Genomic DNA, 27,222 nt, shown 5'->3' with positions numbered 1-27,222 from the left:
ACAGAGGAACACTGAAAGTGCAGTAAGTTTACACGAGTATGAATCCAGCTGCAGAAACAAAACGTTTGCTGATCTTTAAGTAGCTAAATATTTTCCTGCTTCTTAAAATATTCAGTTTTCTGAGATAAACAAACCCATTAAACATCTGTGCTACACCACCGACACGAAAGCTGCTAGAAACTGAGAAGCAGGCAGAAAGATTTTTAAGATTTGTCCTCAGTAACAGCCTGAACAGCAAAAACAACTAAACAAAGAGACGCTGAAGCTGAGTGTGTTTCCGTGTGTTGGTGTGTGGGAGAAAGGTTTTCTAAGCAGCTCTTCACCACTTCCTGCTTCGCTCAGCTTCTCAAAGGAAGACGCAACCTTCACTGGTCGCTTTGCTGCTCGAACCAGGCTGAAGAAACGCTGCGTTTGCTGGGATGGAGCTCCAGAAGTGGCTGTCTGGCCTGGTGGTCTTCGCCTCGGTGCTTCCCTCAGCCGGTAAGACTCACCACACACGAGGAAAGGTTTGGCTCCACGAAATCAGCAGAAAGAGATTCACAACTAGACTGGTGCCTTTTAGAAAAGAGTTTAAAGAAACACAATTACTGGCAATATTTTAACATTTATGCTGGTTCTGGATTACAAACTATATTTAGTTTGTTTATAAAAAATACTTTTTTTTTACAAAACTACAAAAAATCTTTAAAAATATGCATCCGTTGATGATCCTGCAGATAAGGAGACTTTTAAGAGCTCAAAGTTGTAACCCTGAAAATGGAGAAAACAAACTAAAGCTTTATGTTCTGTAGTTTTAAAGATAGTTTTAAAAATCATCTTGTTTTTAAATTCTTGTAGAGAAAAACTCAAGCAGAAAATGAAAAAAGTGCGTGAGGGTTCCAGCGGCCACATTTCAGGTCTCAGCTAATCTGAAAAGTTACCGTCAACATTTCTTTAGGTTTAACTGCATTTCTTTCTCCCTCCGGCTCACAAAGCTTTTCGCATCTTTCAGCTAACATTCAAACTTTGGTTAAATGTTTAAATGTGGATTATTTCCAAACTAAAAAGACAAAGCCGGCTTTCATCTGAATGTAACCCCGTTTTATCTTGTTAATGTTTTATTTTTAAACACAAACATGTTATTCTGCTACAAAAAGTGCACTGTTAAAGATTTTTTCCATCTTGTCAAACTCTCGTATTTAGTTGTGGGTTTTACCGCGAAACATCTGTGAGTCACAAGCCTGGAAGAAAGACGAGACAACAAGACTATTTATCCTTTAAAATTCACTAAATTAAAATGGACATAACAGGACCGCTTTACTTCTACTACTACCTACTACTACTACCTACTACTACCTACTACCCGCTAATACCTATACCTACTACCTGCTAATACCTACTACCTAGTACTACCTACTACCTGCTACTAACTAACACGGGTAAACAAAGGTTAGATGTTTAGGAGCTGCAGCTGTTAAACACAATTTTAATGTGCTCAATATGTTTTGAGAAGTTTTAATTATCTGGCTTTTAAAGCATTAAATTAACAAAACCTTCCGACACTGAATTTAAATTTTATCCATTAAAGAAAAAATTAAAACACTCTAAATTAGACCATCAACACCTGCTGAAATCAGCCAATATGACGGGAAGTGAATACCAGTTCAAACCAGTTTGAGCATTTAAACCATCATGGATTTCGAAGTCTTGTAGAAACCAAACGTTAACACTGAATTTCAGGTTACGCAGCCAAAGACAACGTGTGTTGGTGTATTTGTTACGTCAGATTTGTTTTTGGTGGCTTAACCTGGTAAATGCTGAATATAAATCCATTCAAAAGAGAACAAGAACCACCTCATCTTAAAGTCAGCGGTAAATACCGGAATAAACATTAAAACAACTGTTGAAACGCATCAAATGACAGCTGAGAGCCTTTAAATCAAGTTTAAACCAGCAGAAGTCTTAAAACAAGTCACGAGTCACAAGTCACAAGTCAGCCGCTTTCATTAGTCACTTAAGACTTGAAATTTGTAGGAGAAAACACAACTTCCAGTTTCTTCTGTCCTGGTCCACATCTGTATGTCCCGGTCCACATCTGTATGTCCTGGGCCACATCTGTATGTCCCGGTCCACATCTGTATGTCCTGGGCCACATCTGTATGTCCCGGTCCACATCTGTATGTCCTAGTTCACATCTGTATGTCCTGGTCCACATCTGTATGTCCTAGGTCACATCTGTATGTCCTGGGCCACATCTGTATGTCCTGGGTCACATCTGTATGTCCTGGGCCACATCTGTATGTCCTGGTCCACATCTGTATGTCCAGGTCCACATCTGTATGTCCTAGTTCACATCTGTATGTCCCGGTCCACATCTGTATGTCCCGGTCCACATCTGTATGTCCTGGGCCACATCTGTATGTCCTGGTCCACATCTGTATGTCCTAGTTCACATCTGTATGTCCTGGGCCACATCTGTATGTCCTAGTTCACATCTGTATGTCCTGGGTCACATCTGTATGTCCTGGGTCCTATCTGTATGTCCTAGTTCACATCTGTATGTCCCGGTCACATCTGTATGTCCTGGTCCACATCTGTATGTCCTAGTTCACATCTGTATGTCCTGGGCCACATCTGTATGTCCTAGTTCACATCTGTATGTCCTGGGCCACATCTGTATGTCCTGGGCCACATCTGTATGTCCTAGTTCACATCTGTGTGTCGTGGTTCACATCTGTATGTCCTGGTTCACATCTGTATGTCCTGGGCCACATCTGTATGTCCTGGTTCACACCTGTATGTCCTGGACCACATCTGGTCCCTCCCAACACCTGCTTCTCAGCTGCTGTTTGTGGCATTTGGTCCACACAGGACCCGTCTCAGCCCACGTCAGACCCAGTCCTGGCTTTAGTACCACGTCTGCCTGATCCGAGAGGACCGAAGAAAACTAACTAAGCCTAAATACGTCCGAATTTCCACCAATCAGGTTGGTTTGGAAATGGATGCACCTGTTGAAACGGATCAAAATGTGGACCATCAAAGAAACCAGTTAAACTAACAAAAAGACACTGAATACCAGTTTAAAGAACAAAGTTACCTTTAAACCAACTAAGTCAACCTGTTATATAAACTACACGATGTTTAGAGCTTAAATTCCAGTTTAAACCAGCAACAGTTCAATAGATACCAGCGTGGACCAGCATGGACCAGCGTGGACCAGTATGGACTAGTATGGACCAGCATGGACCAGCGTGGACCAGTATGGACTAGTATGGACCAGCGTGGACCAGCATGGACCAGCATGGACCAGTGTGGACCAGCATACACGTTAAATTCTACCGGTTTATTTACAGGTGCATTATTAAAACAAGCGCTGCTGTAAATGTGGAGGAAGAAACTCGGTGAGTTTGTCTTTGGTGAATAAACTTCATGAGAAAACGTCTTGGCAGCAGCTCATCGGAGGCGGATTTTTAGCCCTCGTATCTTCAGTGTTTCCATCTTTAGAAAAACCTGAACTACTCAACATTAAACTGAGCATTACTTTTAACAAAAATATGCTTTTAAAAGGAAAAGTTAGGCAGCCAGCGTCTTTTAACCGGTCGTGGAGGATTTAGTTTCGTGTTTTGTTAAGTGATGATGGCGCTATAATAATAATAATAATAATAATAATAATAATAATAAAGATAAAAATAAGAAGAGGAGGAAAAAAAATATTTTTTTATACTAGTTTTAAAACAATGTTTAAATAAATGATGGGGTATGGAAAGTATAATAAAAAGAAAAAATCCAAACTACATAAAATAATCAGTCCAATTTTAAATAAACAAGAAGTATAATTAAAAATGTTCACTTAAAGCTTCCATAGTTAAAGAAAACAATAACATCCAGAAAGTTTGGACGCCTTCAAACTGCGTAAAAGCTCAGCTGTAACTTCTTTCTTCTAAATGTAAAAATCAGGGAGTTTATTCATCGGTAAACAGATGTTTTTCTGCTGATGACGCGGTACGATTAGGCAGATTTAACCAGACCAGCAGCTTCGTCCCAGTAAAAGCAGAGTTGTTAGTTTTTCTGTTGCTAGTGAAGAATTAATGAAGACACATGAAAAAGCTCCAGGTCTGCCTAAACCAAGCAAACATTTTCAGGTTAATACCGATGCAGATTCCATGTGTGAACGTGATCGCTTGTACAGACGAGGTCTCCAAAGTGGACATGTTGGCTCCATCTGGAGGGGCGTAGCATTTTTTCTTCTGGACGTGGGGCGAGTGCGAGGTGTGGAGGGGATGCTGCAGGCCTGGATGTGTGAAGCTGACCACAGAGGGCAACCCTGGCTCAGGAAGCAGCTCTGTGGCTGTGGCAGAAATATCTTCCCCACACCGAGCCGGGCTGCTTCTCCTGATAAAGGACCAGAAACGACCAGGAACGAGCTGCATGGCTGCTGCTTGTGTTGATCAGCCTGGCAGCCATGTTTGATAAAAAGATGGAGGGAACTGATGTGGTGCAAAGAGGTGAAGCTGAGCAGAAACGGTGCTTTCACGTGGCGGCGTCCTGGATTCAGGCTCAGGTGTTGAGGGGTAAACTGCCAACTGTGAAACCACAGAAACATTCAGAGCATATTTCATGTTTTCTCAGGCTGCTGACGTGCAGCACCGTTTCTTTTAAATCTTCATGACTGTAATCTTTTCATATCGGAGCCATCGTAGCGTTATCATCCAGCTGAGAGGACGGTCATGAACAGATAAATGCTGCTCTGACTTATCTCTGGATCAGCATCACTCAAAATGTCAAGCGTTTCCCAACTTCGACTAATTATGTCAACGTTACTTCAGAGTTGCGTAATCCTCGTGTTTAATACTTGTTGAAGCATAAATGATACAGTCTGAGTCCAAAACAGATTCTAAGCAGCTGAAAGTCGGGATCTTTAATCTTCATCCCGGTCTGGAACGTTCTGTCATTTCTTTCAGTCTTTCAGGAAAAGGTCTCCAGACGTCTTGAAAGACTTTCCAGAGATCTTCTCTTGTTCCATTCTCTGTCCAGAAGATCCCCCACTGCTTCAGTAATGTTGAGGTCTGGTTCTGGGGAGAATCCATCCCTCCGTCGGACCTGGTGAGGTCCTGGTTCTGGAGAGAACCCGTTCCTCCATCGGACCTGGTGAGATCCTGGTTCTGGGGAGGATCCATCCCTCCATCGGACCTGGTGAGGTCCTGGTTCTGGGGAGGACCCATCCTTCATGGACTGATACTTAATCTGTGTGACTGGACCTGGTCCCAGCTGACTCGTAGTTTTAATAAAAACGTAGTCCTGTTCTGTGTTGCCGCCATTTTTCAAGTCTTCCCTGAAACCCTCATGCGGTTCAACATTCTCAGAGACGACATCCACCACAGAGACCATCAGTGTGGACGTGCTTGTGTTTCCCTCCTGATCCGATCGCCATCTGCTTGGAATTCTTTCCTATCAAGGCCGATCGGATCAGCTGACATGTTTACACGATGAATTTTATTCTGACTGGATGTTCGATGGGATCAGAAGAGCTCCAGGAGTGTGTCTCAAACCGTGAACTTACATGAGTGCAGTGGAAGGTAGTGTGTAGGTAGTGTGTAGTGTGTAGGTAGTGTGTAGGCAGTGTGTAGTGACACGATCGTGGGTAAGTGCTGATCCAAATTGAGCACTAACGTTCTGAACTTACCGATAGTGACGTACCAGCTTTTGACGGTGATTCTTCTGCTGCCTTAATTTACAGAATGAATTTCCAACTCTTGATTTTACTTTGTTTACTCCTTACTTAACCCCACCTGTAAACTTGGTTTTACTTTGTTTACTCCTTACTTAACCCCACCTGTAAACTTGGTTTTACTTCGTTTACTCCATACTTAACCCCACCTGTAAACTTGGTTTTACTTTGTTTACTCCTTACTTAACCCCACCTGTAAACTTGGTTTTACTTTGTTTACTCCTTACTTAACCCCACCTGTAAACTTGGTTTTACTCTGTTTACTCCTTACTTAACCCCACCTGTAAACTTGGTTTGACTTTGTTTTCTCCTTACTTAACCCCACCTGTAAACTTGGTTTTACTTCGTTTACTCCATACTTAACCCCACCTGTAAACTTGGTTTTACTTTGTTTACTCCTTACTTAACCCCACCTGTAAACTTGATTTTACTTTGTTTACTCCTTACTTAACCCCACCTGTAAACTTGGTTTTACTTCGTTTACTCCTTACTTAACCCCACCTGTAAACTTGGTTTTACTTCGTTTACTCCTTACTTAACCCCACCTGTAAACTTGGTTTTACTTCGTTTACTCCTTAAATAACCCCACCTGTAAACTTGGTTTTACTTCGTTTTCTCCTTACTTAACCCCACCTGTAAACTTGGTTTTACTTCGTTTACTCCTTAAATAACCCCACCTGTAAACTTGGTTTTACTTCGTTTTCTCCTTACTTAACCCCACCTGTAAACTTGGTTTTACTTCGTTTACTCCTTACTTAACCCCACCTGTAAACTTGGTTTTACTTTGTTTACTCCTTACTTAACCCCACCTGTAAACTTGATTTTACTTTGTTTACTCCTTATTTAACCCCACCTGTAAACTTGGTTTTACTTCGTTTACTCCTTAAATAACCCCACCTGTAAACTTGGTTTTACTTCGTTTTCTCCTTACTTAACCCCACCTGTAAACTTGGTTTTACTTCGTTTACTCCTTAAATAACCCCACCTGTAAACTTGGTTTTACTTCGTTTTCTCCTTACTTAACCCCACCTGTAAACTTGGTTTTACTTCGTTTACTCCTTACTTAACCCCACCTGTAAACTTGGTTTTACTTTGTTTACTCCTTACTTAACCCCACCTGTAAACTTGATTTTACTTTGTTTACTCCTTATTTAACCCCACCTGTAAACTTGGTTTTACTTTGTTTACTCCTTATTTAACCCCACCTGTAAACTTGGTTTTACTTCGTTTACTCCTTACTTAACCCCACCTGTAAACTTGGTTTTACTTTGTTTACTCCTTACTTAACCCCACCTGTAAACTTGATTTTACTTTGTTTACTCCTTATTTAACCCCACCTGTAAACTTGGTTTTACTTTGTTTACTCCTTATTTAACCCCACCTGTAAACTTGGTTTTACTTCGTTTTCTCCTTACTTAACCCCACCTGTAAACTTGGTTTTACTTCGTTTACTCCTTACTTAACCCCACCTGTAAACTTGGTTTTACTTTGTTTACTCCTTACTTAACCCCACCTGTAAACTTGATTTTACTTTGTTTACTCCTTATTTAACCCCACCTGTAAACTTGGTTTTACTTTGTTTACTCCTTATTTAACCCCACCTGTAAACTTGGTTTTACTTCGTTTACTCCTTACTTAACCCCACCTGTAAACTTGGTTTTACTTTGTTTACTCCTTACTTAACCCCACCTGTAAACTTGATTTTACTTTGTTTACTCCTTATTTAACCCCACCTGTAAACTTGGTTTTACTTCGTTTACTCCTTACTTAACCCCACCTGTAAACTTGGTTTTACTTTGTTTACTCCTTACTTAACCCCACCTGTAAACTTGGTTTTACTTTGTTTACTCCTTACTTAACCCCACCTGTAAACTTGGTTTTACTTCGTTTACTGCTTACTTAACCCCACCTGTAAACTTTGTCGCATCCAACACAGGACCCTCCTCGGGCTGAACATGAATTAGAACGTCTGCTTATTTATTTTAAGGTATATGACCTCCTACATGCTGCCTAATAGCAGCGCCGCTCCGTTAATATACGTTTTTTAGGACAATCCATCCAAGTTCTTCCAAAATTACATTAACATACGTGTTTGCATGTCATCATACTTTTATGCTATCAAATGCCTTTTAAAAGGCCTCATTAGTGAAACAAAGAACCGTGGCCTCCACTGTATTAATCTATCTCAGTAGATAACAATAGAAACCATCAGCACACGTTCATGTGTCTTTGCATGTCTCCCCCATACTTGTTAGTATAAAGTGTAAAATACTAATAAAACAGCTTTTAAATAAAAAAAAAAAGATATCTTAACTGAATTAAAGTACTTTACATTATACATCTGTTTTCATTGGTGTTTATACTGATACCGTTCACGTCTGCAACAGGAAACCGATTATACTAGAAACCATCATTTAAAAAATGAAACGCAGTAATGAAGACGCTAAAACAGGGATGCAGAAAACATTTTATTTAAAATTTTTATTAAAACATTTCTCTCTTGCTGCCTCTTCTTCTCCACAGCAGCGTCCTAGCCCGCAGGTGGTAAATGCCTCAGTGCCACTGCTGGCTCGGTGGTTCGATGCCACAGTGACCTACAGTGAACACACAATGGCAGTTTATATAAAAACAAACATTATTATATATATGTAGTTTATGAGTACTTTGCAAACTCTTATCTAAAGTGATGTACAATCAGCTACGGCTTAGTCAGCAGTACCATGGAAACGGGCCGGTTCTTTAACCAGCGGTGTTTCCTAACCAGTTTTCAGATAAAGGACCATTTCGTTTACGCCAGAGACCCCGCAGTGCTTAATCTGGAGGTTCAACAATCAATATGGAACCTATAGCATTAATCATTTTTAACACTTATAGCCCATCTACATCCACGAAATCGGCTATAAAACTGCTAACATTTACGTTGCTAACTCTACTGCAGCCTCCAGCAAATGATCAGATCCATAACTGTCATCAGGGATAGAAGAGATAAGAAGCATGCTGCAGTTTATATTAGAATTACGATCAAATAACTTCATACTTACAAACAGTAGAAAATAGCCTCCGCCTGAGTCGGTACCACCATTATTCAGCTCTGAAAAACTGGCTGAAAGACCCGCCCCTTCTGCTACGTCAACAAGATGGCGTCCGTTTAGTGCGTGTAGTGTCCATCGTTTCACACTAGATTTTTGGCCGAGTTTTGGGCAGCATCCGGGTACTTTCAGTGTTTTTACTGACGTTTCTGTGTCAGCTCTCTAAGCACCTAAATGTAGTGTTGGAAGTATAGAAGTACGCGGATTGGGACACACCCCAGGTCTTTGCTGGATTTCAGATCCTGTTCCTCTGCTGTAGACAGTTTTTAGTCCTGACTCTTCTTCTTCTGTCCTCCACTTCGTCCTCTTTCTACACCAATGGAAAACCAGAACAGAACAACCTCCTTCACTGCCAGCCAATCGCAGAGCGTCTGTAAATGTCAGAGTGGTCATGTACAGTGGTGGTTTTTATTTGTTTGTAGCACTGTTGATCTTACTGGTTATCTTACTGGGATTTTTTACAGTGCTGTGGTGAAGCTGCTGCTGGTGAAACTCTACTTTGAACATTAAACTTTGGGGCATCATTGTGGACATTTTTGTCCAGTTGGGGAAATTTTATCTCCCAATCTGGCCGTCATTTTTCTGCATTGGTGTAAATGGAAAAATTCTCCAATAAAAAGTCAGTTGATAAAGTTTATAATTCAACTTTTAATTTAATTGTTTGATAGTTTGAATTGTCACCGTCCAATCAGATAGAAGTGTAAAGATATGGACAAAATTCACAACCACAACTTCAGCGTCTCGATGCAGTTCTGTGCTTTGCATCTGTGAACAGAGTTTTTACAAAAGAACTTTATTTTTGTTTTCACAAATACAAATCATTTTCCAGCCACACAGATCCTTTCTGCATATGTGCAAACTTGAATTTTTCAGGCAGATTGTTTTTACAGGGAGACCAGCTGATTTACAACTGCAACATATTTATGGCTTAATATTGAGCCCATAGTTTTCTCCGAGTCTGCAATAGGCATCTGCAGTGATGTGGACTCTGCATCGGTCTGTCGTGGTGAAGAAGGAGCTGAGCCAAAAGGCAAAGCTCTCGATTTACCGGTTGATCTACGTTCCTACCCTCACCTATGGTCATGAGCTGTTGGTAGTGACCGAAAGAACAAGATCACGAATACAAGCGTCCGAAATGAGTTTTCTGTGCAGGATGGCCGGGCTCTACCTACCTCTAAGGGAGTAGAGTCGCTGCTCCTCCACATCGGGAGGAGCCAGATGAGGTGGCATCTGCACCTATCCATCATCCCTGGATGGATGGATGGATGGAAGGATGGATGGAAGAATGCATGGATGGATGGAAGGATGGATGGATGGATGGATGGATGGATGGATGGATGGATGGAAGGATGGATGGAAGAATGCATGGATGGATGGATGGATGGATGGATGGATGGAAGGATGGATGGATGGATGGATGGAAGGATGGATGGAAGAATGCATGGATGGATGGATGGATGGATAAAAGGATGGATGGATGGATGGATGGAAGGATGCATGGATGGATGGATGGATGTATGGATGGATAAAAGGATGGATGGATGGATGGAAGGATGCATGGATGGATGCATGGATGGATGGATGCATGGATGGATGGATGGATGGATGTATGGATGGATGGACGTTTTTCAGAACATTTATAAAAAATACGTATCTAAAAAGTTTTATATTAGTTCTTTGGAAAACAAAATTTTTTGACTTAAGTCGGATGTAAATTAAATTGATGCTTGAGGGTTAATAGTGAGAAACACTGGTAAACATGGAAACCTTATTTTTGGGGGTGTGTGTTTAGGGGCTAGCAGCGGCCCGACAACATAACACACTCATACAGATCATCCCTTGAGTTAGGAGCCTTTTTATGCTGGAATGATTGATCCTTTGAAAATGGTCAAGAACTGGACTGAAAATGAGGCAAAAAAGAAAAATCTTTCACAGACTATTTAACTCTAGATGGTCATTGTAGAGAATCAGAGATAAAACTGATTAAAAACATCTTAACAGATGTTGTCCATTTCAGTGAAGGATGAGAACAAAGATGTTGTGCTGAACTATGAGCCCTAGGCTCTAAGAAGAAGTGGGCCGAAGACGAAACCCTGTGGTGTTCCTGTTTTAACACGTTTCTGTCTTTGGATCTGAATTTTCATGCATTCTTATATGTGTCAGTGGCTGGTAACTTCCACACCACAGGAAGTTTATTAATGATTAATTATTGTGTTGTCATCAGTTTCATTGCATTGGTTGCAATGAAAAATAAAGTTCTATTCTAAATGGACCTTTATAATAACAGTCTGACATCAGATGGTTGGGCGGAGCTTCCAGTGAGGTTATAGCAACCAAACTGTGGGCTGAGTCTGTCTCTGGGAAAACTAAACTTTAAACACTGAACAAATATATGTGTCCATCCCACTTGTATGCTGCTCTGTGTATGCTGTTTCTGGTCTATGGAACTGAAACTATATCTCCAGTTTTATGTGGTTTATCGACATCAAACTAAAGAGGAGTATCGAAGCTGCGCTTTCGAGTGACCTTGTTTTTTTCCGTTTTTTTACAGTGCTTTGAAATCATTGTGTTATCTGATCACTGTGATAGGTAGACTCCTGAAGGGTAACCAGTAAATAGTTCAAGTCTTTGTAGGAGTTTATTATCTTCACTGTGAATGGTTTGCTTCACTGTGACCCCTCTATGTAGGCGATGGCCCTTCATTCCAGCTGGGCTTGTCTACAGAGTCCTGGCTGGTGTCCTAAATGTTCCTAGCACTCCTAGCATTTCTGGGATTCTCCCAGTTCAGAAATCATGACCCCGTCTGCTCCCATTACCACTGGCACAACGGTTGCCTTCACTCCCCTCTTGGTGTTTTCTCAGGTTCTCATGTCACATCTTCTTGAAGCCACTCAGGATCTGGTACATTGTGAGACAGGTTAGTTTCACCCTCCTGATGGTGTGTTACCGACGGCCTGATTTTGGGTCAGGGATTCGTATGTAGCAGAGCAGCTACCTCATTGACATCGACTGAAAGTCAGCCCTAGATCTATTTTCTTGGCTGGTCCAGTACCAGATGCAGCACATCTGGTTGGCGGAGCATCTGTCTTCCATGTGACCAGAGTTCGATTTCCCACGGTAACGAACAGTAACACCTCTCTGTTGTGTCCTAACCCTCCCCCCTAACCACTGTGATTTGCTTTGGATAAAAGCGTCTGCTGATGACCGTACTGTAACATCAGCTGATTATTCTACTTTATTAATCGCAGCTGGGAAATTCCTTCTCTGTATTTAACCCAGTCTGGTTGCTGGGAGCAGTGTGCTGCCAGATTCCAGCACCCAGGGAGCAGTTGGGGGTTAAGGGCCTTGCTCAGGGGACCACTGTGGTCTACCTTAGTTGCCAGCTCGAGGACTTGAACCCAGGTTCTCCAACCCAAGCCCACCTCTGTAACCACAAGGCTACCACTCCACCGTGGAGGGGGAGGGGGCTATCACCCTGGATGCTATCAGTCTGGATCTGTAAGTCCCTGGATCTCTGTGTTTCTCTATCATCTTTGCCAGAACTTGGTGCTTCCGGCCTGGTTATGGTGTCTCATGTAGGCACCAGCCTGTCTCAAGTCAACAGCTAGGACCCCGTCTGGTGTGGTAGACCCCGAGGTATCGTTCTTATGCTCACTTCCTCTTCCTGTTCCTGTTCCTGCACCGCCATGATCAGAACCTCTTTGTACCAGTCTTCTCTAGACGCTGGTAGGACTTCCACTTCTTTGGTCTGTCAGTGGTCCATGTCATACAGGGATTTATCCCTCCATGATGGTTTCACCTCCCATTCCTCCATACTTGGTTTCAGTTGCCTGATGTATTCACTAACAGCTAATCCTAAGATACACGTTTTGTCCTGAAAATGGGCCCACTCAAGGAACTAGAGAGAAAGACACATCTTGCATCCTCTTCATGGAAGTGAGAGAAGATTTCAGCTCATTTTTAACTGTTTTTGAGGACATTACATGACATATCAGACTACTGTACCTTGTGCTGCAAAGCAGGATGAGTTCTGGTTATTTCTGTACTTTCATTCAGGAAACTGCTGCCATTCTCTGAGCCTTTGAAGCACCAGGTGTTAAATAGACTAATAATCTCTTAAATGAGCCGTTCTGTTTCCACTCCACACCATTCTGATCACATTTTAAACAGCACGGTGAAAGAAAACGATGAAGACACTGACGTCAAGGTAAAACGGCTGTTTCCACCTCCACGCTGCAGCTTACTGTAAACGTTGACAATTATGTTTTCATTTCTTGGTTTTGTTTGCTGCGTTTAAAGGCAAGAGGCATGTTGTGTTCAAGGACACTCCTGAATGGAAAAATCTGCAGCTTAGTCACTGGAAACCAGTCAGCGATGAGTCAGGGATTTTCTGATAAAAACATGGCTGATCTTTTTCCCTCTGTGTTTACAACTGGTCACTTTCAGTCATTCTGATTTATTTTAATGCTGTTTCAGTGGAAACAACTCCTCTGTGCTAAATTTGGTTATTTTCTCTGTAGAAGAAGCAAACATAGCAGGCGTAATGCTGCACAGTGTGATCAATAAAACACAATATATTCATAACCTTACATCCAGCCAAAGTGCTGCAAGAACCTCAGTGAAAGAGAAAAAACAAATTTACAGAACATTTACTAATGTTTTTTTTTTTTTATTGCAAAATATTCAGGTCATTCATTAAACAGAACATTAAAAAACAATTAAGCACAACTATAACGTTTTAAGTTTGGAAATAAAGAAAACGTTTATTTAAAAACTTTCTTCATGTTCTCTAATATTAGGCTGGTGAAATTGACCAATTGATTTTTTTTTTATTACTAAAATCTAATGATAGACACAACTGGGTTAAATATTATTTTACAGATTGTGCTTTTGAGTAATTAATCAGTATATCATCCATTCATCAGTCTGAATAGAAAACCTGTTATTGAGCAGAGTGTCTCTCGAATGAAATGAGCAGGTCAGATATTACTATAAACTAATAAAAAGAGACAGATGAAGGTACAAAACCTATTCAAGTAACAGTTTTCTTGTTTTGTGTTGAATGCAAATTTTATATTTAACTATATTTATTTTCTTTATTAAAGTGTGCTGTTGAATGGTAAATATGATAATTACTTGTCACTGACATAAATAATTGTAAAGTAGTAATAATGATAATAATAATAATAAATTAAGATACACATAATAAAAATGGTAAAAATTGGGCTTTAATAATGTTTCACATCAATAATCGATGAGCCATCTCCAACATTGAGTCTCAGTAATAAACCAAACATTTTTATTCACTGCAACAAATTTATGAACAGCAGCAGCAAAAAACATTAACTAATTATAAAACATTTTTACAGTGTAATTTCTATATAATAAACGCTGATTGATGTTTTCAAACACAGGGAGAAAGAATCTGGAATTTAAGTAGTTCATTTTTACTTTATAGCTGGAGAAGAAACCAGAATAACTAAAGGAGACATTCGGGACTGAAAACCATTCTTCAGTAAGAATACAACGTCGTCTGCGTAGAGTCGAAATTTTCGTGAAAAAGCAGTTTGTGTCCCAGCTTCATCCTCAAATGATGATACAAATAAAAAAGATCAGTAATGAAAGTTTTTTATATTTTTTGTCTGACCTGCACCAATAACTGAGCTTCAAGAGTTTTTGTGAAAGTATCTGAAGTTTTTTTTCTGTTGTCATTTTTACTCTGGCATTGATAGTTCTCATTATGGACTTAATTATTCTGCCCTGACATTTGTTTGTCAGTTTTTAGTGTACCTTGGTCATTATGCCTCAGGTTTTTGGTCTTCACTAAATCTTTGCAACCCTTGACACAGGACTTGATGTGAGACTTTGTTAGACTCAACTCCTCTGGCTCATTTTTTCCGTCTTGACTCAATTTCACATGAGTTATACATTTAGTTAAACTACTGATTCTTCTATCATGTTTACTACTATTCTTCTGACTTGTGATGGTGGATGTTTGTAGAGGTTGAAGATTTGTTTTAAATGTTCTTTATTTTCTCTTAACTTTGAACCCACTCACATTAGACTCTAAATTTTAAATGTCTGATTAAGAACGGTCTAAATCTTTACTTTTTACTTATTTATTTTTAATTACTTATTAAGATTTTTGTAAATTGTAAAGAGGAAGGACATTCTACTTTTATGGCTAAGAGTTTAAATGTGATACAAATATTTTAACTATAAAACAGCAGACACAAGTAATCAACGGATACGGTGCATTGTATTTTTTAAATATAATGTGGGAATTGACAACTTTGTGCTAATAATAATGATAAACTAAATTAACTAATAAAGTAAACTGACAACAAAACAAAAATAAAAACAAAGGTTAGTTTGTATGTTTAGTGAAACTTTTTCTCTTTAAGAAAATTAATTTTTCTAATAATTATTAATTCTAAGACTTATTAATTACTTCAATCATCTACAGTGCAAATTATCTGTTGATTAGACCTAATTAATGTAAGGCCTAATAAACTAAATTAAAACTAAACTCATTGTAAGAGCAACACTCACATTAAGTTTCAAGCTATGTAACACCTTTAAACGAAGAGGAAATAATTTTAATTTTAAATTGATTGTTAAATGTTTAGTTCTCAGTAAACATCAGTAGATATAAAAATAAACCTGAAGGTAAAAACCCAGATTACCGATGTATGCAGCAGTCGATCATGTTCACATGAAACTGGTCATTAGATTAAACCTTCACCTCAACCACAAACTCACACTTACTTCCTGTTGTACTCATACTCAGTTTATATATGCTCTTATCTGACCCAATGTTCCATCGAAGCTCAAATTACCCTTAAAGCCAGCCATGTTTACTTCAGGGTTGCCGTGGCGACGTTGCAGGGAAGCTGATGTTGGGTTTTTAGGTGTGGCATGTTCAGTAGTGATATATGGTGTGCCCTGGTTTTTAGACACGGTGTTGTTGGATGGAGAGGAGAACTGAAATAATTACTCTCATTATTTGATGTCAGTATGAACACAGATATGAGCACGAAGATGAACCAATCGAATCAAAGCCCATAATGTCACAGATAGAAAACAGATAGACCGTTCTTGGAAACTCATGACGAGAGGAGGTCTTCAAACCACAACGTTGAGCTGCTAGCTGTGAAAAACCTTGCTACAGATAATGATTAGTTGTATTTTCTGTGGTTGATGATTTCAGATGGGAACAGGGATAAAAGGCTCTGCTTGGTTTTTACAAACTTCTAGCAACATGATATCCTTAACTTTGATCTGTAAATTTAAAACCTGGTGGTTTTTACTGAAATTAGAAGAAAATCCAGTAGTTTGGTCCAATTTTCATTTTCTGATGAACTGCTCGTCTTTCTTGAACCAAATACAATGCTACTTCGTGTGTTTTAGGACTGGTTAGTCTGGACTCATATGTTGCTCAAGATTGAGACTCGTTTAAAACAAAGGATTGGTGAGTCTGGACTCAGGAGTTCCTGGTTCGACTCTGGCATTGATAGTTCTCATTATGGACTTAATTATTCTGTCCTGACATTTGTTTGTCAGTTTTTAGTATATCTTGGTCATTATGCCTCAGGTTTTTGGACTTTGTTAGACTCGACTCCAGTGGTTCGTTTTTTTAGGTCTTACATTATAAATGAACTGGGAACCTGCCGGTCTTGATCCTGAACGTCTTGGTTTGAAGTCAGCAGTGGTTAGCAAAATCTATTTGCAGTCCATTTCAGAACTTCATTGGCAAGTACAAATATACCTTAAAGAAGTGGATTAAGTCTCCAGACTCAACTACTGCTGCAGGTTTTGTGGTAGTTCAGGAGAGAGTAAGGCCAGAAGCAGAAAATTCAGTTAAGCTAAAACGGTCTTGAACCTCTTTAAAAACATGGTCTCTGCAGCCCTGAGGCTGATTCTCGCTGATCTCTGAACTGATGATGAGCAGGTTTGGCTTTTTCTATCGTCAGGTCACATAAGAAGCAATAAAACGTTAACAGTTGTGATTATTGTAAGTCATTTTTAAGACTCAGGTAATTGCTTTTGCTGCAAACTGGGAGGTTTGCAGCAAAAGCAAATGGCTCTTTGACTGAAGGTTGCAGACTCCTGATCTAGACCCGGTGGTCCTGTCTCAGTACTTGTTGTCTTTGGGTTTTGATCTTGACTTGAATTTATTGGTCTCATGACTCCAGTGTTTCTAACATCTGAAGGCATTACAGTCGTCCCACCACATCACCTCCACGATGTCCAGTTCTCTGTGCTGAATGGGTTTGGATCAGACATAATCCACATTCGTCTGTCACATGAAGTTTGAGATGAAGATAAGCAACTCTGACCTGTTTGAATGTGTAATGAGGTTTTATGAGTGAGAAGCGACTCTGCTGCATCTTTCAGTTTTACGAACACATGCTGGCGTGAACATAGACGCCCACACTGAACCACACTCCAGCACACACCTGTTAGTTCATGAGCCACAGCGAGAGCTCGGCAGCAGCTGAGGAAACCACTGAGCTCCATCACTGCTGCACAAACTGCCTCGTTGCGCAGCAGCGATTTCATAAAAACTGCACCGCAGTTGAAGATCTGGCTGAAGTTTGTCTTTTCTCTGACCTCCACAGAGGCGTTGCACATGTACGACCCTCAGCTGTGCTACATCCTGGATGGCTTCCTCGGCCTGTACGGCCTCATCATCACCGGCATGTTCATCAAGGAGAAGGTTGGTTGGCACAGACGAACTTTTGAAGGAGCAAATCTAAACATCCTTTCACTTGATTAAAATGTTTTCTACTTCTTCTGATGGTTAATAAATGTGTGAAATGAAATCACTCACACTTTATGCAGAAAAAGTTTAACCCCTTGGTGCCTATTCTCACAAATCCCAGGCTGTTTTATTTTATTGACGTATTTTAACCCTTGTAGGTCGCTGAAATTTACTCCCGTTCGGGTCGTCGGAGGACAAAAACGTCCCCTCCCAAAATCTACTGTAAAACATTTACAGAATAATATTTTTTTCACTTTGTTTTCTGTCGTTTCTTTCAATCATCTTTAGTTCTGATCAAAAATATTGAATATTTAATCATTCACATTTTTAAATTATTTAAACCCTTTTAAAGCCCATTTCTTAACACGGTCATTATTTTTATGAAAAAAAAAGGTTTTTTGATGATAGAAAATTAATCTAAAATCAAATTTGTTACAAATTTTGATTTTTATCTAAAACTGATCTTCACATAAAACCCCCAACCACCCAAAATCTATTAACCCATTAAGGCCTGACCCATGAAAAAATGGTAAGAAAAGTCCAATTTTTTTAATAAGAGGTCTTTATTTGGCCCTTTAACAAAATGTAACAAAAAATTAACATTTTTTGGGGGGATATCTGCCATTTATTACCATGTGATACATTAAAAATATTATATTGTGGTTTTCTGCTTCAGGGTATCTATTAGGGGACAGAAGACATGTTCAACAGGATTTTGAGCAAAGTTTATACCATAATTGAAGCAAAATGTCTCAGAAACTGTGTGTAACATATATGTCATGTCAAATAGAAAAAAAAACTAAATTTTTGTTTTTTGAGGTATAAAAAGTGACTTTGTGTTAGACAATTGGCATTTAAAGGGTTAAAAAATAATTTGAATGATTACATAGTTTAAATTTTTATTAGGACTGAAGAAGATCTGAGGAAAAAAAAAATATCTGTAATTCTATATAGTTGTTTTTGTCCTCCGATGACCCGAACAGGAGTAAATTACAGCAACCTACGAGTGTTAAAATACGTCAATAAAATAAAACGGCCTGGAATTTGTGAGACCTGAAAGGGTCATAAATAAGTCCCCTGGGACCCGTTGACCTTTAAATAAAATTGAAAAAGGAATTTTAAAGTTATACAAGAGAAATATTTAATTAATAAAAATTATTTCATATGGGGCAATACAAATAAATGGCATTAAGTTGAGTGAAAAATTACTTAAACGGAGAAACAGAAAGCCACCAAGTACCGACTTACCTTTATTTGAATGATCATTTAATTTTATATGGTTTTTTATTTATTTTAATTTATTTATTATTAATAAATGTTTTATTTAATTGTATCCCTTTTTATTCCCGTCTTTTTATTTTTATTCCTTTTTATTATATTATTTATTGCTTTTTTTCCTCTGCATGTCGGACTAAACTTGAGATCTAAACTCTAATTCCTGAATTTAGACAATTTATTTTAACTCAGGACTTGCTGGTCTCGACTCAGGGCTGGAACCATTACAGTAGATTAGTTTTTATCACTAATATGTTTACTAATCATCAACATGTTTGTTTTTTCCTGTAGTTTTTCAAAACCAAAGTGAAAGTGGCGGACGAGAGCCTCTACTCTGTGAGTTACTGCAGCAACCAAACACAATAAACTGTTTCTGTGTCCTGACAGCGAAAAAAGCTGTTTTTATCCATGTCCACACGAACACAGATGTTTCATTTAAACTCTGCCAGGAGCCAAATTAAGATGTAGCTCTGCCTCTGAAGCCATGGTGAGCAATCAGAAGCCTGGCAAAATTAAAAAAGTGTTTTTTTGTAGCAGCTCCTCAGCAAGTGTTGTAACACCTTTGTTCATCAGTACAGACAAATTTTACTCCTGTACCTGAGGTGGTGAGGCCTCATGACCTTGTACCTGCCAACATGGCCACCTTAATGGACATCTGGAACACAAAATATTCATCTCGTTATAAGTTATTAAAAGATGGTCAAGAAATAGCTTAAAACTTTAGCTAAGGCTGTTAATTTTTTATTTAGATCTGTTTGTGTTACTGACTGAATACTTTTTATTTTCTCATTACAGCATGATTAAAGCAAATAACATTACATTTTACTGTATGTTTTAAATGAGTCCTTAATTCTCAGCAACACTACAACCCCTTTTGTCTCTTTAGCATTAATCAGCATAAAGAACGTTACTCGTTGCATTAGCATTAACTAGCATAGCAAACATTAACTGTTGGGTTAGCATTAACTAGCATTAAAAAACATTACCATTGGGTTAGCAGTAACTAGCATAACAAATGTGACCCGTTGCATTATCAATAACTAGCATAGCAAACATTACCTGTTATGTTAGCACTAACCCGACATATGAAACATTACACGTTGGGTTAGCATTAACTAGCATAACAAACGTTACTTGTTGGGTTAGCATTAACTAGCATAACAAACGTTACTTGTTGGGTTAGCATTAACCAGCATAACAAACGTTATTTGTTGGGTTAGCATTAACTAGCATAACAAACGTTACTTGTTGGGTTAGCATTAACTAGCATAACAAATGTTACCAATTGGGCTAGCATTATTTAGCTTAACAAATGTTACTCATTGTGTTAGTATTAATTAGCATAACAAATGTTACCTGTTGTATTAGCATTAACTACCATAACAAACATTAACCATTGTGTTAGCATTAACTAGCATTAAAAAACATTGCCATTGGGTTAGCAGTCCCCTCCCGTGGGCTCACCACCTGCCGGAGGGGCCATAGGAGTCGGGTGCAGTGTGAGCTGGGCGGCTGCCAGAGGCAGGGACCCTGGCGGTCTGGTCCTAGCTGCAAAAGCTAGCTCTAGGGACGTGGAATGTCACCTCTCTGGCGGGGAAGGTGCCTGAGCTGGTGTGCGAGGTTGAACGGTTCCAGCTAGATATAGTTGGACTCACCTCGACGCACGGCTTGGGCTCTGGAACCACTGTCCTTGAGAGGAGTTGGACCCTCTTCCATTCTGGAGTTTCTCCCGGTGAGAGGCGCCGAGCAGGTGTGGGCATGCTCATTGCCCCCCGACTTGGCGCCTGTACATTGGGGTTTACCCCGGTGGACGAAAGGGTAGCCTCCCTCCACCTTTAGGTAGGGAGACGGGTCCTGACTGTTGTTTGTGCTTATGCACCAAATAGCAGTTCAGAGTACCCACACTTTTTGAATTCCTTGGAGGGGGTGTTGGAGAACACTCCTTCCGGGGACTCTCTCGTTCTGCTGGGGGACTTCAATGCTCATGTGGGCAGTGACAGCAAAATCTGAAGGGGCGTGATCGGGAGGAACGGCCCCCCTAATCTGAATCCAAGTGGTGTTTTGTTGTTGGACTTCTGTGCTTGTCATGGACTGTCCATAACGAACACCTTGTTCAGACATAAGAGTGCCCACATGGGCACTTGGCACCAGGACACTCTAGGCCACAGTTGGATGATTGATTTTGTAGTCATGTCGTCGGACTTGCGGCCGCATGTTCTGGACACTCGGATGAAGAGATAGGCGGAGCTGTCAACTGATCACCACCTGGTATTGAGTTGGCTCAGATGGTGGGGGAGGATGCCGGTCAGGCCTGGCAGACCCAAGCATGTTGTGAGGGTCTGCTGGGAACGTCTGGCAGAGTCCCCTGTCAGAAAGAGTTTCAACTCCCAGCTCCGGCAGAGCTTCAACCATGTCCCGTGTGAGGCGGGGGACATTGAGTCTGAATGGACTGTGTTCCGTGCCTCTATTGTCGAGCTGCAGCTGTGACCGTAAGCTCGTCGGTGCCTGTCGTGGCGGTAACCCCCGAACTCATTGGTGGACACCCGCAGTAAGAGATGCCGTCAAGCTGAAGAAGGAGTCCTATCGGGACTTTTTGGCCTGTGGGACTCCAGAAGCAGCTGATGGGTATCGGCGGGCTAAGCGGAGCACGGCTTCGGGGGTCACTAAGGCAAAAACTCTACACCTTGGGATAGCATTAACTAGCATAACAAATGTTACCTGTTGTATTAGCATTGGCTAGCATTACAAACATCTGTTGTGTTAGTATTAACTGGCATAACACATTACCCCTTGTGTTACCATTATCTAGCAAAACAAACGTTACCCATTGTGTTAGCATTAGCATACCAAATGTTACCCACTGTGCTACATTTAGATGAACGCAATATAGATTCATAGAATTTCTCACCAAATTCAGCACATTGTTGTTGTTTGGAATGAAATCCAGTATTTCTCCTACCATTATGTGAGGGGTGGCTGAAGGTTAATAATGAGTCGTTTTATTAAAAACCTAAATAGCTTGATGTTATTTATTTTATTAAAACAATGGTCCTTCTCCTCTGATTTCTTATTGGGCGGAGTTTCACTCAAATGCACACAAACTGCTATCAGCAAGCCGGATTGGATCAAATCTGCTCTTTGATTCAATCCTCCATCCTGATCTCCACAAGGAGACAGTGGAGAGGAAAACCTCAATCAGAACCAGAACCATGAAGGAAAACTTTCATCAGAACAAATGGCAAATGGTCGTCCTTCCTGGACAATCCTGTGGATCAGGGTCACCAAGCCAGACCTTCTATAAGATTTATCAGGAAGGAAAGTTTGAAGATGTTCGGAAGGTAGAGAGGGAATCTGCTTCCTGAAGTTAGAACCTCTGGGAACCACCAGTAAACCTGCAGTCTGAGAGAATTAACTATATATTTATATAAATGCATGTAAAAGGTCAGGTTAACAAAATTAGCTCCAGCACAGTTTTGGCTAAGGATTGCTGTTTCCATGGAAACATAGTTAGTGGCAGATATTTTGACGCAAGCCACAGAGATGGTGGTGCACAATCACTGTGCAAACAGACAACAATCTGCATTTTTCAAAATACTGGTGTACGTGTGGACATGGTCTAAACATGAACATATTCATACTGTTAAAGTGACTGATGATGATGTTGTTTTTAGAGTCTGGCTGGCCAGGATACTAGTGGGTATGCCCCACTGAATATAGACCCTGAGAGAGGAAGAGTAAGTCCACTGGTGTCACAAGAGAGCAACACTTTCACATTTTACTAAAGCTGTTTCCAGTTCTCCAGTTATTCTACATAGAACAGCTCAGAGCATAAAATACACAAGAAGAACCATTGGAACCTGAGATAACCTAAAAGAACCGAACAGAACACAGAAATCTGAGACATCCCGACAAAGTTGTTGCAAGTTATTGTCAGGGAGCATCACAAGGACCCAGTAAATGCTGTAAGAATTCACACTTGTAACTACAGTCAAGTTATGAGAGACTTAACAGACTTAAGGGAGCTTCTCTAAAAAACAGAGAAACCAGCAAAACACAAAAAAACCTGTGGTTCCTAAAATCATGACATTTAAAAAATTTAAGTTATTTAAGTTATTTTTTAAATTACTTTTAATATTCTCACAGATAAAATACACAACACACAAATGTGTACTTATGGACGACTTTAGATGAATATAGACAGATGTTCACCTGTGCACCACATTTTTTTTTTATCAAAGATGGAGTAAACATAAAAAAATCCTAAATATCTGCAGAAGTCACAATAAACTGATAAGATGAACCTCAACAGACCCTGGAGTACTCATACAGAATCCAGAATAATCTCATAATCACTTTCTATAAAATGCAGCAAGAACAGTCAAAATTCTTGAACAAAATTCCCCCACAAACCTTCAACGAACGCCAGCAAGCTGCTGGAATGTCCTTAGAACATAAACTTAAAACCAAAACAGAACCTATGAGCACACTGAATGCAGTCAGGGTGCATTCAGCCGGCTTTTCTGATTCTAGTCCTGGTCCGTTTGCTCAGAAAGTCTGCTTCTGTGGGGAATTGTGAGTGTGCAAACAACTCTGATCTGGATCAGAGACGCAGACTCTTTCCGCCTTTTAATGTTAATCTCGGTTCGCTTCAAGTGGACCAAAAACAAATCAAGACAAATGTCTCATGCTCAGACGTGGAAGAACTCGGTCAAGGTTCTGATAGAAATCTGATCAATCCAAAGACCCCGAGGATGCAGCTCCATGTTTAGCTGTTATGTGGTAGAAACACAAGTTCTTGTCTCCTTCAGTATTTCTTGATGTAGCACCATGTCTGGCCGGAAGCGGAATACGTTATTTAAAAGGCTTGATTTGTTTGAGTAGTACAGCATGAACGGAAGAATGTTGCACCCCCAACTGAACCAGGTCCCCAATCGTACCGAGTCTAGCAGACTATCCTGGTGTGAATGCACCACCTCTGACGTTTGTAGTCAGAGAGCTTTAAAAAAGACTATAGAGTTTATAGAGTTAAAACATTCCTAAAAAAACTACAACAATGCAAAAGATGTGTTACCTGGAAACTTCCATTAGGTCTAGAGGGGTGCTTGGATAACCTTTAAAGAATGTAAAAATATATGCCTCTTTACTATCGCTGATGAGGTCTAGAAGGAAAACCATCATAGTCCTGAGGAAACTTCAAAAGCAAACTGCAAACTGGCAGCTCCTTAACTTATGAGATCGCAAGCAGCATGACCCACAATAAAGCAGGAGAAGCAACTTTAGACTGAACTCCACATCAACCAAAATGAACTGTGAAGGAACCCACCTCTTTTTAATCAGACAGAAGAACCCAAACGTTCTCTACAATAAACCAACTTAATAACCAAAGAATGAACCTTCAAAGACTCCTGAGAGGTCTCAGGTCAACAATAGTCCGTCCAAAAAGCTGTAAAATGAATCAGAGAACCACATAGTTAAGATAACTGGAGGACTGGATGTATTAAAACTGGTCTGCTGACTTATTCTGTTATGTTCCACCTGAAAGGGCCACAGGAGGACTGACGATTCCACATACACGGTAACACGAAATTCTTCCTTTTACTTCATTTTTTCTGCTTTTGTTGAACACCTGCAGGCTGCTGAACTTGGTTTGTTTCATGTTTATTAGAGATGATTGAATGTGTTATTCTGTTTTACCTTTTTTGTTTTTAAATTCAGGACCTCCAGAAACGTCCTGGAGATGAGTACAGAGAGCTTCCTGTTAAAAGAGAGGTGAGTGATTAAACATCCAGACAAATGAAGCATTTCTGTTAATATCTTAACAGACCTCAGAATACTGATACTAAAAAAAGAGTAAACATTAATTTGCTTGTTTTTAATGGTTTTTTAGCAGCGTCAGAGAAAGAAAGATCAGATTTATCAGGTAAGTGGAAACTATCTTATTCATATACCATCTCAGCTCTGATTGGTTCAGGACATTCCTGTCCATCTCCACTCTCCAGACATTGGCTGGTTGGTTGTTGGACTGGTTAACTGGTTGGTTAGGTGGTTGATATGTTGATTTGTTTAGCTCGTTGGGTAATTTCTTGTTGGAATAGTTGGTTGGTTGAGTGCTTGGTCGTTTGGTTGATTGGTTGGGTTGTCACTGGTTTGGTTGTTGATAGATTGACTGGTTGGTTAATTGACTAATTGGTTGTTTGATGTATTGGTTGGTTGGTTGGTCCTTGGCTTGGTAAACTGGTTTGTTCATTAAGTAGTTGATTGATTGGTTAGTTAGTTAGTTAGTTAGTTAGTTAGTTAGTTAGTTAGTTAGTTAGTTAGTTAGTTAGTTAGTTAGTTAGTTAGTTAACTGATTGACTCGTTGGTTGGTTGGTCAGTTGGTTAGTTGGTTGATATGTTGATTGGTTGGTTAGTCGGTTGGTTGGTTGGTGGATAGGCTAACTGGTTAGTTGTTGGTTGGTTGGTTAATTGACTGATTGGTTGCTTGATGTATTGGTTGGTTGGTTAGTTTTTGAATTGGTAAACTGGTTGATTGGTTAGTTGGTTAATTGATTTAGTGGTTGATTTGTTGATTTGTTGATTGATTGATTGATTTGTTGACTGGGTTTGTTGATTGGGTAGTTTGTTGTTGGATTAATAGGTTGGTGGATAGGTAGACTGGTTGGTTGACTGGTTGTTGGATTGGTAAACTGGTTAGTTGGTAGATTGATTTACTGGTTAGTTGGTTAGTTAGCTGGTTGATGGATTTACTAGTTGGTAGCGCAATGGATTGGTTGGTTTGGTAGTTGGATTAGTTGACTGGTAAGTTGGTTGGTTTGTTAGTTGGTTGACATGTTGTTTTGTTGGTCTGATGGTTTGTTGATTGATTGATTGATTGATTGATTGATTGATTGATTGATTGATTGATTGATTGATTGATTGATTGACCTGTTGTTTGTTTGGTTGGTTGGTTAAATGATTGGTTAGTTAGTGGGTTTGCTGCTAGATTGGTTGGCTGGTTGATGGATTTGTCAGTTGGTTTGTGGTTTTGTTAAGTAGTTGGTTTGTTGGGTAGTTAGTGGATTGATTCACGGGTTGGTTGGTGGATTTGTTGATTGACTGATTGACTCTCCACAGGGTCTGAGTTCTGCCTCCAGAGATACCTACGACGAGCTTCAAATGCAGCAGCTTCCTGCTCGCTAACAATCTGCTGGTGAACCAGACTTCGGCTGGATAAAGGATTTATCTGAACTTCTTGCTTGGATTGGATATGGTTTTATTTCAAAGATTTAAAAGGTTCAGTCTAAAATCATAGAGAAACTTGACTTTTTATACCTTTTTGGCCTTATTTTTCCAATAACTTAAACACTTGGAAGGTAAATTTTCTTTTGTCAGCGTAAATGGTTGACCTCAGACCAAATTATTTTTTTTAACTACTATATTATAAACATGAATGCATTTTTACAGATTTTTCTCCAAGTTCCCTGATAAGCATTTTATTTTTTTTTTTAATTATGGTGTACTTGTACAAATTATTCAATAAAAATACAGGCAGTTTTCTCTTAACACATTTTTGTTAAATAATAATTATACATTAGTGTGAGAACTCCAACCAGTTTTTAAGGTTTCTGATTAATGATAATTCTAATTCAATATTTTCTCATATCAAGTATATTACAATGTTATGTACCTTTAATAATTCATTATTTAAAAATGAACACATCGCAAAGGGTCATTTAAAGTAAAATAGTTCTTTAAATGTAAATGTATTTCCATAAATATAAAAATGTCATTTGCTTTTAGAAATATATTAATTTAAATAATTAATCTGAAAACGTTTGTTATTATTTAAGTGATCAAACCAGATTTTATTGCCATCTATTCTGATAATTTTGTCACTGTTCCATCTTCTTGATGTGACGATTGGGTTTTAAGACATTTAAGACATTGTGGTGAAATTTTCTGGACAAGAAAATGTGATTTTTTACCAGTAGCCAACTAATATCTAGTTGATATTCAAAGTTTTCTTTCATTGTTGTGTAAATATTAGAATGTAACATAAAAACACAGAATTTTGGTTTTTCTATCTGTTTCTAATATCTGTTGTTTCTTAAAGCTCATTCTGTTTGTGTAAAATAGGAAGTCAACTTAAAAACAGGTGCAGATATACAGAGCGCCGAATATGACTAAATTAAAAAAACTGTCAAATAAATTCACATTTAAAAAACTGCACAAAAAAGAGAGCAAATATTACCACTCAAATCTGTTAGAAAATTCTTCAGTTACACAATAAAAACAGTTTTATGTGGTTTTTAAAAAACATGTTTATTTAAACATTTATTTCCTGGCACAAAAAAAAAAGTCAGTTTGAGTCAAGTTAGTGATCCAGTCATCCGATTGGCTGCATAGAT

The 27,222-nt window shown here is 39.3% G+C and overlaps 2 protein-coding genes across 2 annotated transcripts in view; one reads left to right on the top strand and one right to left on the bottom strand.

Annotated features, from left to right (window-relative positions):
* LOC121635255 (NLR family CARD domain-containing protein 3-like) overlaps positions 1-27,222 on the bottom strand; it is a 1,000,352-nt gene that overhangs the window by 239,348 nt on the left and 733,782 nt on the right. The gene's annotated exons all lie outside the window — the stretch shown is intronic.
* Positions 305-27,222, top strand: LOC121635318 (T-cell surface glycoprotein CD3 zeta chain-like). The gene is made up of 8 exons (XM_041978462.1): positions 305-480; positions 17,418-17,515; positions 19,127-19,171; positions 22,507-22,569; positions 24,378-24,410; positions 24,551-24,604; positions 24,723-24,755; positions 25,949-27,222. Exons 1-8 carry the CDS (start codon positions 420-422, stop codon positions 26,012-26,014), a joined length of 453 nt encoding a protein of 150 aa, XP_041834396.1. The 5' UTR covers positions 305-419; the 3' UTR covers positions 26,015-27,222.

The sequence above is a fragment of the Melanotaenia boesemani genome, chromosome 24 (genome assembly GCF_017639745.1).
Source record: "Melanotaenia boesemani isolate fMelBoe1 chromosome 24, fMelBoe1.pri, whole genome shotgun sequence".
In the NCBI taxonomy this organism is placed as follows: Eukaryota; Metazoa; Chordata; class Actinopteri; order Atheriniformes; family Melanotaeniidae; genus Melanotaenia; species Melanotaenia boesemani.
The sequence above is the reverse complement of the archived record's forward strand: the minus strand, read 5'-3'. Positions and strand labels throughout refer to the sequence as shown.